Source organism: Caretta caretta, chromosome 8, assembly GCF_965140235.1.
Source record: "Caretta caretta isolate rCarCar2 chromosome 8, rCarCar1.hap1, whole genome shotgun sequence".
Taxonomy (NCBI): Eukaryota; Metazoa; Chordata; order Testudines; family Cheloniidae; genus Caretta; species Caretta caretta.
This window is the reverse complement of record NC_134213.1, coordinates 48,180,788-48,196,475: the sequence shown is the minus strand read 5'-3', so window position 1 is coordinate 48,196,475 and position 15,688 is coordinate 48,180,788. Positions and strand designations below refer to the sequence as shown.

At 49.3% G+C, this 15,688-nt stretch overlaps 1 protein-coding gene across 4 annotated transcripts in view; it reads left to right on the top strand.

The window, feature by feature from the left end:
* PBX1 (PBX homeobox 1) overlaps window positions 1-15,688 on the top strand; it is a 243,261-nt gene that overhangs the window by 211,014 nt on the left and 16,559 nt on the right. For 2 of the 4 annotated variants that reach the window (XM_048860127.2, XM_048860126.2), the window contains exons 7-8: window positions 6,453-6,565; window positions 7,856-7,945. In XM_048860127.2, the coding sequence (XP_048716084.1) occupies window positions 6,453-6,565; window positions 7,856-7,945 (203 nt within the window). The remainder of the gene's footprint in view (window positions 1-6,452; window positions 6,566-7,855; window positions 7,946-15,688) is intronic. The other 2 variants (XM_048860130.2, XM_048860129.2) reach the window with 1 other exon arrangement.

Below are 15,688 nucleotides of genomic sequence, written 5' to 3'. Positions count from 1 at the left end.
GCAGATCCTGGCAGGGGAGTTGGGGGCAAGGAGAGGTAGAATTAGTGCAGGGGGGAGAAGAGAGCAGGGAAGCAGAGAGAACAAAGTCAGAGTGTAAGAAAAGGGAGGGGAAGCAAAGGCAATCCATCCTGGGGGAGCAGACACCTCCTGTCAGTCCCATGGAGAAGGGCTGCCTTTGGTGAAAGTCCATGCCGGAGCCAGGAGGGGTTAGTGGAATAGAGGAGGCCAAATGGCTGGAGCTCACAGAATAAAAGGTGGGGAAGGAGGGCAGAAGAAGAAAGGGCCCGCATGGGATTCTGGCAGTTTGGCCCAGGCTGGTATTTCCTGGCCTGGGAGCATCACAGACTAGGGAGTGGTGCCTTTGGCTGATAAGAGGCATATAGAGTCCTGCCCAGTCCTTAGAGGGTTGGAGTTTGATGCCAAGAACCATAAAAAGCACAACAGACCCCGATGACCCCTTTTGGATGCTCCAAATGGGCTAGTGTAGCTGCATCCTGTCTGCCTATCCAATCCAGGCAGCTTGCAACATGAGCTGCAGCCAGCGTGGTTCGGGTCTGGGAGGGCGGCCGTGCTGGGTGAGGAAGAGGCAATGTTTACCTACCTGCTGCAAAAGCACCTTCCTTTACGGCTCCTGGACACCCAGTCCTGTGCCTGCAACCGCAGCAGCCAGCTTGGCTGTGACAGGTCTGTATTGTGCAGAGCCCCGAGGCAGCAGCAGCTGATGGTGATTGTTGTAGCAGGTAGACAGATGGTAGAAGAGTGAGCGATGAGTGGATATCAGTCCGGAGCGCGACAGACTGAAGGTGCAAGGGGAGAAATGACTGGGAGACGAATGTGGGTAGAGCCCAGTATGTTGCCTGTCTAATGGTGTCATTTATTGAACAGTGGTATGGGCGTGCATGGTGCTGTACATGGAGATCCCGCAGGGTCCCTGCCCCCAATTTAAATGGCCAATGACAAAGAGGGAGGGGGTTCTGGGAGGAGGGGCATACACAGTGAATCGAAGGGGCACAGTTTGGGTTTTTGATACATTTTCAGTTCACAGGGCAGGTTTCAGGGATTACAGGAAATGGGGGTGCTGAGAAGGGATTTGATGAAGAGGGAGGCTGTGTGCTGGCTGGATATTCCAGGACTAGGGCCCTTGAGTGAACAAAGGAGACATGGAGGCAATGGAATTGGCAGGGCCCAAGCAGGAGAGAAACGAGCCGCTAGAGATGGGCTGAAGGCATGGAGCTTTGCAGAGCCCTGAGCGGAGAGACCAGACTTTGGAATTGGAAGGGAATGCGGAGCAAAGACGGGTGTCGTAGAGCAGTGGGCATGGGAAGTGATTTAATGTTACTCCTGCTGCTTTCCTCGGGGGTGCCCATGTTGCTGGAGCTTGGTGCTTCCGTTGAGTCAAAGAACTCAGCAACACATGGACGAGGGTAGGGATCACGTCTATCCTGCCCCAATCCTGAGATCCGCTTATGCCTCACCCTGAGCCGCCCAGCCCCCTTCCAGGGCACGCAGTCTGAGCTCTCTAGGCTCAGAAGTGCTGAGCAGCGCAGCTCAGCTAGAGCTGATGAACCTCTGACAAACAACACCCTGCACCCGCCTTGTCAGTGCGGTGTCCAGAGGAAAACTAGCTGCAGAGCCCCCAATCCTTTTTTATGTTGCTCTTTAAGGGGACTGCACCACTGGGAAACCAACACCCACTTTGTCTGTAACAAGCCCGAAAAGCCAACAAGCCTTCTGCCTTACCTGATAGCTGTTGAGCCTCTTGTCTTCTGTTACCTCTGCCTTCCTCTGTCCTTTTGTGGTAGCATTTGGTCACATTAGGTGGAAATCCAGCGTAAGCTCTTCAGGTTGGGAGCTGTATCACTGGACGTTCAGGTGCCCTTTGCACTTGCAGCGCTGGGTAAATAATTGTAAGTTTCACTGTCCATGTTAAGTGTGACATGCAAAAAGGAAGCGAAAAAGCAATGAGGCCAAATAAATGAGATGTTCAGGGCAAGATCCTCAGCTGATGTCAAGTGTCAGAGTTCCACTGAAATCACCAGCCTGCGACGGGTTCTTCAATCATTTAAGATGGTTGTAGAAATGCTGAGAAAAGTATTTTGCATGTCTGGTGCCAAATTCTGCTCATCAACAGAGACATGCAGCTCCCGTTGACTTTAAACAGCTGTCGCACGTGTGTGGCTGCAGGCAGAATTACTGGTCCTGGGTTTCATCTTGGCAGTGATGACTTAGGTGGGTTCAGTGTGATAAAAGCCCATCACGTTATTGGGGTCCAGAATGTTTCATGGTATGGCGCAGCAGACAAAGTTGTGACTTGATTTTCGCTACAATGGGCACAGCAATGATTTGTATAACATGCCCTTCTTTGTAATGCCCTTTGAACGCAGCATTACCAGGCACTTCACTGAGAGCGATTAGTAAGAGGAAAGGAAGTATTTCTTCACACAACACACAGTCAACCTGTGGAACTCTTTGCCAGAGGATGTTGTGAAGGCCAAGACTATAATATGGTTAAAAAAAGAACCAGATAAGTTCATGGAGCATAGGTTCATCAATGGCTATTAGTCAGGATGGGCAGGGATACCCATCTGTTTGCCAGAATCTGGGAATGGGCAACACTTGATTACCTGTTCTGTTGATTCCCTCTGAAGTAACTGGCATTGGCCACTGTCAGAAGACAGGATACTGGGCTGGATGGACCTTTGGTCTGACCCAGTATGGCCATTCTTATGTTCCTATGAAATGTAGGATTCAAGGTGGGATTGAGGAGTGTCGAGGGGCAGTTGGGAATAGAGTGGTGGGACAGCAAGGAGGTTGAAGCAAGTGGAAATGAGGGAGAAGGATTGGCAGTGAGCAAGTCATGAAGATGTTTGAGTATTAGGGAGCAATTGGGAACTGGATGTGGAGATCACCGGAATTAGAGGTGGAAAAGACCTGTTTAGACATGTCTAGTTAATCTCCCCTCTGGGATCAGTGCATTCAAGTTGATGCTGAAACCTGCCACCAGCAACAACCTGGTCAATTGCCCTTGTACCTGAAATGGCCAAAAGTTTCTCTGCCAAAAAGGCAAAAATAACTAAATGAAACCTTGCAAAGGGGCTATTCCGGTATCCTGCATGATTGATCCGGGTGGCACACGATCTACAAGGAGGCTATGTCCCTTTGGGATTTGCCATGATGATGAAGTTAATCTCCCCTTGGCCGATACAGGTTTTCCTCTACAGCATGTTCCCCAGTGCCTTGAACTGATTGGTTTTAAGTGGACCAAGTGTCTAAGCTTCTGTCACTTTCTGTGGGAGGCTGTTGCGTGGCTGAAGCCCTGTCACTGTCCAACCTTCATCCCAAATTTAATATTTATTTTCCTCCCATTGCAACTAGTGGTACCTCCTCAGATCACAGTTTATCACCCTCCTTGGAGGTGGTACTCTTCAAGGATGTGTGAACGGTGACCATATCCCCCACCACACACTTCAGTCATTGTGGGGCAATAAAGCAGTGAAAGTGATGGAAGAAGAGAGGATGGATGGGAAGCCGATAAAGAGAATGGAACTGGGAAGTTACTGATGAGAAGCCAGCTAAGGGATGAGTGGTGCAAAGGTCTTGGGTTATCATCTGCTAAAGCACAGATGCTAAACAGCAGCAGCTGCTACAGGTGCTTTTCCTGTCAGTCAATTATTGTTATGGTTTGCATTATGATAGCACCCAAGAATCCCACGCAAGGCTCAGGGACTCTTTGTGCTAGGCTCTGTATGAACATGTATCAAAGCAAAGAACCCTGCCTCAAAGAACTTACAAACTAAAGTCCGTTGTTACATTTCAGCTCTTGGGGATCCTAGGTCAGGCTGTGGTGACCCTTCAAAAGCTAGGGCCATGTAACATGGGACCCTTAGAGTGACAGATTAGATCTGTGATGGAGTCTCTTCTGATTGGTGCATTCAGCTAGTACCTCCTAAGCTCATGGATGCCACTGGAGTCTTCATTCTGATGGCACCTCTTTCCCCCCTCCCACACCAGTGTATTAGCCCCTCTCAGCTGCTTCTCCGCGACTCTGGGCCCTCATCATTTTCACACATGGCTTGTACATAGACAGCAGAATGCTGAAACAGCACTACCGACAGCGGAAAGGGCTGTCTCGGCAATTACTGCTCTGATGCAAATGCATCCGTACATGGAGCGCATTGGTATGCGCATATTTATGGTTGCGTCTCCATCAGCAGCAAGACGTATTTAACATTTATGTAGGCACATCTACGGTAAGAAGACGCTGTGCCAGTAGCAGTGGATATCTTCCAAATGGCCTCTCGCGCGCCCCTCATGATTGCCAAGACACTGCCGCTATTCAGAATTAGAGTTTGCGGCTGTTTGTTTTAGTTTTCTCCATTCTGCGGTCTGGTTTGTTAACTTTCAATCAAATATCAGTGAGGTGTATGTTGTATGTATGTATTTATTTATTTATTTGTTTAAAACCAGCGGGGGGGAGGGGGAGGATAAAATAGTGGCCGTGGTGGAGATCGAACAATCCCATGCTACTTGGGGAGGGAGTGTTGTCTTGTGGTTAGTGCAGGGAGCAGCGGCGGAATCTTGGGGTCTGCTCCCGTCTCTGCCACTTGCTGCGTGCCCTTGAGAACATCATTTCACCTCTCCGTGTCAGCTGTTAAAGGGGAAATAACAATTCTCTCCTACCGCTTGTGGGGCTAAATTCACTGAGGTTGGCAAGGTGCTTGACAATCCTCAGAGGAAAGATGCGATACGAATGCAAAGTAATACTATTGTCATATACTTTTACCTTTCAAATAATAACCCCGGGGTGCAGAAAGGAAATGGAAGTTCTTTGCCTGCTAAGCCAGAGATGTGGAGGTTTCAGTATTCTTATCTATTGAGTTCCTATTGTTTCTTATTCTTGGATTATTCTCTGCAACACACCGGACAGTGTTTCGCAGCAATACAGCCACTGTAGCCTCTACTGGTTTGTGTTCTTTCCAAGCACATTTAGGGTCTGATCCACTGATGTCAAGCAGAGTCTTTCCGTTGGTTACGGTGGGCTTTAGGTCAGGCTTTTATTGCTGAGTGATCTTCCCAACTCTCCTTAATTTTGAGACCTTCTACAGTCTCACATGGGAGGCCCTTGTGAAGAGACACTCCAAGAGTTAACACCTGCACCGGCCAAATTCTCACCAGTTGACTTCCTGTCCCCTTCTTGGAAGCAGGTTCCATCAGAAGAGCCTCCCTGGGTGGGATTATTCACTCCCTCTCCATGACAGGAGGAGGGACCTGGGCTGTTGATTTGTTTCAGAGCTTACGCATGACTCATTGCTGGGCAATTCCACCAAGACGATGGTTGCCGATCTGGGTTTGTAGGGGGTGGGGAGGGTAATTTGAGCAGCTTGGGGTTGGATCAGTACAGTGGAGCTGACCTGGGCCCCTGAAGTCTCCCCCTTGCCAGGTGAACGTCATGTTTATAACCCAACCTTGCACGTTGAGCTTTCTCACACTTAATGCGCGGAGCTGCACGAGAGTTTCAAAATAATCCCGGGAAACCATTTTTTTCCATGCGTTCCAGTTGTGCAATGGTTTTGTTTCCTCTGGTCATTGGGCGGGGGAGGTGGTCAGGTACCTCAGAGCTGGAAGCAGAAAACCTTGTTTCTGCAAAGACATTTCTCTGTCCCACCCAGTTGTCTCTTTATTATTAGCAGTTGCGACTAATGCATGCGGAGAGATCCCTGATCTTCAATTTGCTTGCAGAATTCACTGTTGCTAGGCGGCTGGCATGGAAAGGGGTAGGGGATTCTCTGATGGTCCATCATGGGTGCTTGAGTTGCCTAACCAATGAAGCCAGAATGGAAGTGTGGGATGTCAAAGGATGTTAAGAAAAGGCTATACGATGCCTTCCCGTCCTTGTGAACCTTAGCTCATGGATGACTGCTACCCCCACCTGATGAAGTTGTCCATTAATGGATTTATCGTGGAGGGAGCAGCACCCCTTCTTTTATCACCTCACCTCCGCGAAAGCACATTCCACGCTCTTCTCACCAGCAGACCTCCTATGAACATCTGTGGGAGTTCTGTCCCGGGGACGAGTAAATAATCTGCCCTTTATGCGCTAAGCTGTTCAAAACTGTCTAAAGGATTTGGATGTGCTCAGATGAATGGGAATTGGGCATCCCAGTCCCCTAGGCTGGTTTCGAAAATATCCGTCGTTCCCCCTCTCCCCCCAGTTGGGAAGCTGTTAAAGGATAAGCCTTATGTTGAGATGTAATGATGTGTGGCTTTGTATAACCTCAAGTTTGCACCCTTTTTTTTTTTTTGCTTGCTCTGTTCTTCATACTACTAACCTACTGTGTGTTTTGTTTTCATTTTGGGGTTGCTTTGCATGTCGTTCCTTCCTCTTGGCTGAGAGTTGCGGGGTGGATCCTTTTCCTTTCTATGATTCAGGTGCCTCACTCTTTCCTTTCCAGGTTCTTCCAGTTCTTTTAACATGTCAAACTCTGGAGATTTGTTCATGAGCGTGCAGTCACTCAATGGGGATTCTTACCAAGGGGCCCAGGTTGGAGCCAACGTGCAGTCACAGGTAGGGACCCATCCGATGTGCTGCCAGTGAATGCGTTAGTGTTGGAAGAGCCCTTGATTGTATTGGCATTTCCCACTCCGGTCCCAAAAGAGAAATCTTAAATGGTGCAAACAAACCAATCAGACAAACCAACAGGAAAAACCTCCCGACCCCCACCAAACCAAAAAAAAACCATTGTCTTGGGGAATCTTGCCCACACTTTGTGAATGCATTTGGCTCTGGCTTGTTAGTTTGTGTTAGGAGAGGTTTAAAAGAACAGGTGTGTGCTCAAATGAAATTAGCCAAGGTCTAGCTCGCTTGCTTTATTTTTCAAGGGACGGGACCAGATGTTCGTACTGGCGTTTCATTTGCAAGGCTTCCACTCGTTCGTTTGATGCTGAAGCTCGGTATCTGCTGAAAGAAGAGCAATGCTGAAATGTACAAATACGCCCTGTTTTAATTAACAACCAACAGCACAGGCTTAGGCAGCCATACAGCCCCTCTCGAGTCCAATGAGACAGAGAAGGGCTTTGGGCATCATTTCAGGAGTGTCAACAGCTTTGGACAACAGAGGGTCATGCCCGCTAATTATCTTAGATGCACATAACATTTTCTATAGACTTCTTGCTTCCCATCCACCAACAACAACTCCATGGGTCCAGTTGGCAGTCAGGGCTTTGCAGCTGGTGGGAGGTGATGCCCACTCAAACATTTCCACCTTGGCAAAGAGAGTTTCTAAGCCATCCCTGTTGTCACCATGGATGCAGAGCAAGGTGTCATTGACGGGGATCAGCCAGCTTGTGGTGTGGGATGGTAACTGGGGGAGGGGAGCAGCAAGGCGAGGTGTGGGAGGGATGGTGATCTATTGCAATGGTAGGCATGCACACACTCCATGCCCTCCGGAAACAAGCAAAGAAGTCACATGAATGACGCTCACCTAGACTTTGCGTCTCTTTGGTTGACATGGGCATCCCAGTGGGTTGAAGCATGGAGGGGCAGAAAGAGGGAAGGGGAGCTAGAGTTTCCTTCCTGTGCATAATCACTGAGTTAGCTGCAGCAAGGAACTGACTGCCCCTGTTGAGTTTTCTTTCCTCCCCACTGTCTTTGTTGCAATGCTCAGAACTGACAACCGAGAGTGACAATGCCGGCGGGGGGAGGGTGTCCTCCATCTTCCATCCCAAAAGTCGCCCTGCAAATGATCACAGTGTTTGGGTTTTTGATAACATGCCGAAATACAAACCAGAGTGGCTTTGCCTAATAATCTCTCTCTGTCTCTAATTTTCTCTTTTTTGTTGTTGTTGGTCTGTTTAGGTGGATACCCTTCGCCATGTTATCAGCCAGACAGGAGGATACAATGACGGGCTCGCAGCAAGTCAGATGTATAGTCCGCAGGGCATCAGTGTAAGAAAAATAGGCTTGTTTTTCTTTCTTTTTTTTTGTGTGTGTTTCATTTTTGTTCTCTCACTCCCAATTATTTCAAAGCCATAGGGCTCAGAATGCCACTTAGTAGCACTTGTCTTAGCTTTACGGTCACCTAGTTTATTGCTTCTGTATCGGTCACGCCAACGGCAGAGTTCTGCCCACAAAAAGTGGTGATTGGGCAGGCTTCATGCAGGCAGCTGGCGTCTAGGCCTGTCAGACATGATCAGCGTTTGCAAGGCACCTGCGGCCACATGCGTTCAGCTGAGAGGAGCTGCTAAACAGGTGACACCTAGTAGAGCAGTGGTAGGGAATGTCACCACGAGCCAGGCCTTGAAATCTCCACAAGGAGGCCAATGGCCAGAGCCCATCATGGACAGAGCCAGGGTCTAAAAATAACGCTTCCCCTAGTTGGCGTCTAAAGCCAAAAAATGATGATGATGATGATGATAAAAAAGAGGGGGAGGGTGAAAAAACATCTTCTACTTGTTCTTGGGTGCGCTGGCGGCTCCCAAGTAGCATGAAAATTCATAGCGACAAGCTGTGTCGTACAGAGTGAAATCGATCAGACAGACACAAGGAGAACCGAGTGTAGATTCGGGACAGCAATCCAACTTCATTTCTCAGATCAATCGTCCGCCATCTCAGCGGCAGTGACAGCAAGCGGGGACAAGAGGGCAGCCTGGAAAAGGAAACTGTTCTCGAGGAGTGGTTGTTTTGTTTTTCTCTGGCCCTTTTAGAGGTCACGGAATCAGGCTGGGGATGCTCGGAAGAGGGAAATGTGTTTGCAATGTGGTTTTGTTTTTGGTGCATCTGACTTGGGAAGAGAGGGAGGGAGAGAAAAGGAATCCATTGGCGGTGGGGGCAGAGGAGAGGTGAAGGGTTTAGACCCCTCCCTGTCTCTCCAGATAGCCTTCTGGATCCATACGCAGCCCACCCAAGGGGATCTGTTCCAAACTTGCCACCTTCACTGCAGGAATGGGCAGGACGCCCTTGGTCCCACCAGGCGTTCGCCGTGAGTTCATGTCATTTTGAAACAAAGGCACCGGGAATGAGATATGATATGAGTGGAAGCATTAAAACAACCTCCCTGCGCTCGTTCACTCTCTCTCTCAGGCGGGACATGGCATCCAGCCGTCTCCATTCTCTCAGTCTGCAACCAGCTCGCACGAAGGGAAGCCCCTTGCTTTGATCCCCCTTGTATTTCCTTTACGGAGCCAAATGGAGGCTGAAATTAGAGATTTTCCAGCATTAGGCAGAAAATCAAGACTACATGGCATTGGGATGGCCAAAAAAATTTTAAAAATCCACCAATGTAGGGGTGTAGCGAGAGAACGCCACCACGCATGGAGAGAGACACGTGGCAGAAGGCTTGGCTCGTTGCTTTTACCTTCCTTTTAATTCAGCTGTGCTGAGAAAAAGGGACATTAAGGCTTAGCACAGAGACCTGACGTCACGAGGCAGAGCCAGGCGGCTTTGTGAAGTAATGCAACTGAACATGTGCAGATAATTATGTCTGATTACATAAGCCCATTGCAAAAACTGTGCTTGGAAATGCCAGATGAAAGATCCCATCGTTCCACATTAATTTCTACGGTCGCTGAATTTATTCCCTTTCTGGATTTTTAATACTGAAGAGCAACTGAATTGGAGACTGATCGTGATAAGATATGATACTTTTGTATAAATTAAAATACCCCCGAGGAGAGGCTGAGCTTGTTATGGCCAGGGAAGTATTTGAAAATAGCAGCATTCTGGGTTAAGTCAAAATATTGGGGGAGTTGCTACTAACGGGGGGGTGGAGGGTGACAGAAGGAGGGAGAGCAATCTCAAGAGCCAAATACAAGCCCCAGGGCCTAGTAGAGCACCCCCACTCTGTTCAGCCAGGTACTACAGGCCAGCAGCAGAACTGGGGGGACCCAAATGAGCCTTGACAGAGCATTAGAAAGTCAGAATCTGTGGTGACACAGACGGGGGCTGTGCGATATGTTTCCACTTTCAGTTCAGGGGCATAGGGGACTTGATGGCTGGTTTGGGGGGGAGAGGAGTATTCGGCCCAAAGGGGTTGGGAGAGGGAGGGGAGTTATGTGGGGATGGCAAGTTGGCTAATGGTTTAAAAAAATGCATAAAAGAGGGCTGTTCCTGGCGGTGTTTCTCAGGTGTGACCGGCACGAAGCTCCTTGCTCATTGGTTGGATGCATTGAGACATTGCTCAGCTGGGGGGTGAGGGACAGATTATTTGCAAACAAGCAGCAGGTCAAGAAAACATCTTTGTTTGTCTCTCTGTCTGAGGCTCCCCCCTTCCCCCCAAATACTTTGTGTCTCTTCCATCCCTGACAGTACACTGCTATATGTAGCATTCATTATCACATAAGTTCTATACCTCCTTTCATCCCGGAGGATCCCAAAGTCCTCGACAAACTGTCTCTACAGGAAGCCCTTCCCCCCCACCACTGAAACACAGCCACCTCTGGGGAGATCTCTGACGGGTGTTTACCACTCCGCAGCAATTTTAAGACAGGAAGTGGAGAAGAACACTGTGTCCAACTCAGACTACAGGCAGAGCGAGCCGCTAGGCTGGGGCTTGTAGTCACACTACAGCAGAGCTCGACCGGACCCAGTTACATTTCACATCGGTGCAGAATTCCCAGCTTCCAGAGTAAAGAGACTGCCCACAACAGTGAGAGCAGCTGAGTGAATAGAGCACACAGCCCGCCACTCTGGGGGCATGAGTGTCTAGGGGAAAGTGATCAGCAACACAGGAGACTGTGCGTTGCCGGTCACAGCTTAAACCATCACTGGAAGCACTCTGAGATGCATGCGTTAAAACCCAGGTAGAATTCATGCTGCTGAAGATCCCATTTGCGGCAGGGGGTCAAGACTATGTTGATCTTGCAGAGATCTTGCGTGCTGAGGCTGAATAATCTGAAGAGTGTTTCCCAGCTCTGTCATTGCATAGTTTAGTGACAGATGCAACTAAGGAAGTTTCCCCACTATGGTCTTTCAACCTCTGCCGTCACTGCCTTGGCATCATGTCTCCCATTGGATGCTCAGTCTTAAAATAAGGTTGTAGTCAAGACAGAGCCAAAAGGGCCTCTGTGTATGCTGTAGACCGGCACCCAGTGTGTCTTCTAGTCAGAGCTCCCGCATTACTGACAAATCCCAAATGATTGCTTCTTTTAGCTCTGCAGAGCTAAAATAGCTGGATTCCCTTCTGCCCTGTACATTGTCAACAGCCTTATCAGCTCCCACCCAACCGTACAATCTGTATTGCCTGTGTTTGATGTCTGAGGCGGAGAGCAAACAGCTGGATTTGCGTATCCCAGGTGGAGTTAGCATCGCTGGCTGTTGGAATCAGGAGTCACCTTTTGACTCATAAAGTGAACGGGACTGACAGGAAGTGGTGGGGAGTCTGAACCCTGGTGAGACACGGCCTAGGAGGGGCGAGAACAAAAATGTAAATATTAGGGTAACGTAGAGGTAACGTAGGCCTGAGTCACAGGGTTGGGACCCAGAAGTGCCCAGGATTCTAGGGTCCTAGGAGCTGGACTTCTAGAGTTGTTCAAAGAGATGGGGGGCTATGAGTGCCGGAGCGCCTCTGTTCCAGGACCAATTTGGGTCAAAAAGCAGGCAGGTAAGAAAACCATGCAGCCAGACAGCCTTCCTTCCCCAGTCCCCCCTCGCCTCCCCTGAGCTGGGGGCCATGTCTAAGGCTGAGAGGGAGGGGTGTTTACATGCCAGCAAGGGGGTTAACTAGTGCCAGCTGTGAGTTGTTTGTCAGGCTGTGGCCACGTGTCCATGACACACACACGAATTGCACAGACTGGCCCCCTGGTTGGCAGTCGCAGCAGAGGGGCCAGCAACTGAATGGCCCTCTCGTGCCTAGAGATGGGACCCAGCGTTTCAGGTTGGAACTGCTGAGTTTGTGACAATGACTCCAGACTGGGGATCCGAACTCTTGGGTTCTGTTCTTGGCTTTGCCACTGGTGTGGCAAAGTGGCCAGGGCCAAAATTTCACAGGGTGCTGAGCAGCCACTTTTCCAACTGATGAATGCAAAAGCCAGGCTTTGCGAGTCTGAAATGAGGATGCTGGTCAAAAAATGCGCCACAAACTTTTTTCCATCGGAAAATGCCCTTTTGTCAGAACCGAAACGTTGTGCAAGAACATATCGGTTTCGACGGATGCGCCCTCTGGAAGGTTTCACAGGTGGAGCGAGTGCGACCCCAGCCTAGCCACCAGGTTCAGTCCCTCCCCCTGAGATGTGCAAGACCCACGCTCAAATCTCTGCTCTGAATCACTTGAACTTGGGTCTCCCACATCCCAGCTGAGAGCCCTACCTGCCAACTAGACACCCACAGAGCTAGGCCCTCAGCCATTTGAGGCCACTTCTGGCCACGCTTCCCGTGGCTCGTTTGTCGGAGGAGGGGCCACCGCAGGTGAGTTCATCACTTTGGGGAGATCTTGGCGTGGCAAGTGCAGAGTGTTAGAGGGCTTTCCCTTCACCCTCTCCACTGGTTCTTGTCACGCAGACAGAAAGCAGAAGTCCAAAGTGCAGGCAACGTTTATTTGGGTTAGTTTCCAGCAAGCATGTACACCATAACTGTGATGCTGCAGAGCCTTGTTTCCCAGTGTCCCGTCCCCCCCTCCTCAGCAGGCATAATTATACCTGAAATGCACGCCCACAGTCCCACCCCTTACAACTTATGCTCATGTTCTGTTTTGGGGGGTCATGGATCTGGGGTCTTCGTCCCACCCCTTTTGTACCCCATAGGAAGGGTAAGGAGTGAGGTTGTGCTATGATCAGGGGCGGACATTTCTTTGGCCTTTTAGTGTTTTATACCTTCCCCCCAATCTGCCTTTGCCCCTCCCGACTGGTTGCTTGACCTTGCCTTGAGATAGGAGTTGAGGCAGTCTTAAAGTGTGTGCTCATATATTATACTCCCACCATGCCCAGTAACACTTTAATTGTTCTTATCTGTTCCTGTTATACCAACAAACCCACCTGGTTAGGCAGAAGCAACATACACAGTGTCTTTGTCCTTTGTTTACACATATTAGTAAGAATGTATGTGTATCAAAAAATCAAACAGGCAAGCAAAACCCAAAATACTATCTCAGGCAAAAATACAGGCCTGGATCCTACATTGTCTCTGGCACTCCTGACACACAGCATTCTTGGGTTGGTGCCATGGCATTCCCAGGGACCAGCTGGCGGGGGGGAGACCAACGCTCCAGTCCATAAAGCCCCAGCATAGCTGTCTCTGTTAAACCATTCCAATGAGCAACTCGCTGGCTGTGAGCAATGACAGTGTCTGCTTCATGGGGAGCCAGGAATCCTGGTGACTCAGCAGATGGCGCGCTTCCCTTTTAGTCCTGAGCCGGCGGCGCTGTGATACTCGCGAGATGTTCACGATTTGGCTGCTGGTGGCCACGAAGGGGTGGGTTATCTTTTGTCCTTAGCCTGTGAGTGCAGGAGGGTGGGTGCATTGAGCTTTTCCCACACCTTGCAAAGGCGCCAGTCCCTGCACTTATGAATGCAGGGGCTGCTTCTTCCATGTGCCCCAAGGGTGCCAGTCACCCTGTGGAGCTGGCCTACTGTGCCATACGGAGCAGACTGCAGCAGTCACAGGGAGGGTGCAGTGTGGGCATTCCCCCTCTCACACACACACACACACATGAGCTGGGTAGATTTCTGATCTGCTTCCCGGAGTGCTCTCCCCATGTGGGCTAGAACTCTGGCCTGGGAGATCCTGAGTGTAGGCCAGTTAAATGTCATGTTATGGCCAAACACTGGCTTGGATACCTATACTCTGTCTCCCCAAGCTTCCAGGTACAAGCTCAGTTTGAGACACTATTCTTCCCTGCCCTTCCATAACAACTGCTGCATAGTATTTCTGTGCTCCTTTGAACAGCTGTCACCCTCCACTCCAGAGAGAGATGCATTTCAGTGGCAGGTATCTGTCTGTCTATATAACCTGTGTGTGCATGGATACAAACATCCATACATGCACTCTTGGGGTCTCAAGGCTGGGATTTTCAAAGGAACATGAAGGATTTTGGAGCCCAAATGGCAGTGAATTCCAGTGAGAGTTGGTTGCATAAGTCCCACAGACTCCTGTGAAAATCCCATCTCAAAATGCCACTTTTCCTGCAATAGAGGAGCTTCTTTTTGGCAGAAACTAACTGTTCTGCAGTGGTATTCACTTTGCGTGATAGGAAATTTCACACAGGACAGAACTGGATATGTGTGGTTTTATGAAGGTTCTATAGCAGATTCATAGTTGACTTTTTTGCATTTAAAGCCAGGGTTGGCTGTGTTTTATTAAACACCATGTTCCCCAAATACTCTGTCAGTTCAGAATGAGTTCCTTGCAAGGATACAAATCAGTCGGTTAATTAGCCAACGAGTTTTAAGCCACCCCTTTTGAAATTTCATTTGCGAGCCTACACTTTTTTTCAGCTCCCTCTAGCAAACCAAATTGCACAGACTTACTGATAGATGATTCCCAAATTGAATATGCATTCTATTTGGAAAGTACCTTCATGTGCAAATTTTTGTCTTATAACCACTCTCACTGACAGCCATGTCTATTCACTCTGCAATGTTTGTCCTATGTTTGTTTTGGTCAATATCGTGGCATATTTTTGGACAAACTGCTTTCAGCATTGCACAGGTTGTGTGATGCATTTTTGCAGGAAGAGGCAGTTCTGGGAAGCTGACAAAGACAGCAGCCTTCTGCAAAGGATGCATCCATTGCGAGGAAAGCATCCTTCGCCGTATGGCTCAGCTAGTTCCGCAAATAAGTGCTTTAGTAGTTGAGCTGTGGGGAAAGACTCGTTCCCTGAGCTGAAGTCCTAGACATTAGGAAGTTGGCGGGAGAAGAACTGCTCTTCTGTGGTCTCTCTGGGAATGTCTATACCACAAAAAATAAAAGTAAAACCTGGCAGCAACAAGTCTCAGATCCAGGTCAACTGACCCGGGCTTATGCTACAGAGCTAAAAAGAGCAGTGTAGACATTCTGGCTCAGGCTCTGAATCCTGGTGAGCAGGTGGTCTCGGAGCCCAGCCCAAGCAGGAACATCTGCACTGCTATTTTTAGCCCCATAGCATGAGGCCAAGTCAGCTGACCTGGGCTTTGAGACTCGCAGCCACGAGCCGTTTTTTTTCAGCGTAGATGCCACCTTTCTGCATCCTAAACTGCGCCAGAAGGGAGCTGCTATTGTGGCCCCTTTGTGCATGCCGCTCTGTCACCAGGCCTTCCCAGTCCAGTGCTCACTGACCACTGCTGTCCCCTGGCACTCCCGTTTTCTACTGGTAAACTGTGAACCCAGCACTTTTCAGGTGGGATTTTCAAAGGTATTCGGGCTGGGCTTGATTCTGCTCCCCGCGAAGTCAAGGGATGTTTCACTGACTTCAACAGAGGCGGAGTTAGGCCAATGCTGAGCACATTGGAAAACCCCACCCTTATGTCTTTAGCATGCAAGTTCTTCATGAAGAAAACCATGTGGGGCAGTTGACTAGAGACAGGAGATGTGGGGGAGCAAGGTGCCTCCTAGGATTTAAAGCAGGGGATGTGTCAGGAGTGGAGCTGGCTAAGGAGTGGCGCTAAGGCAACTGCAAAGCCAGGGAAACAATCATATCTGCTCTGTTAAAAATCTTTATGCTTCCCATAGCAACATCTTTGACTGATGCTAAAGTTTCTCCAGCTAGATGTCTAAAGATTA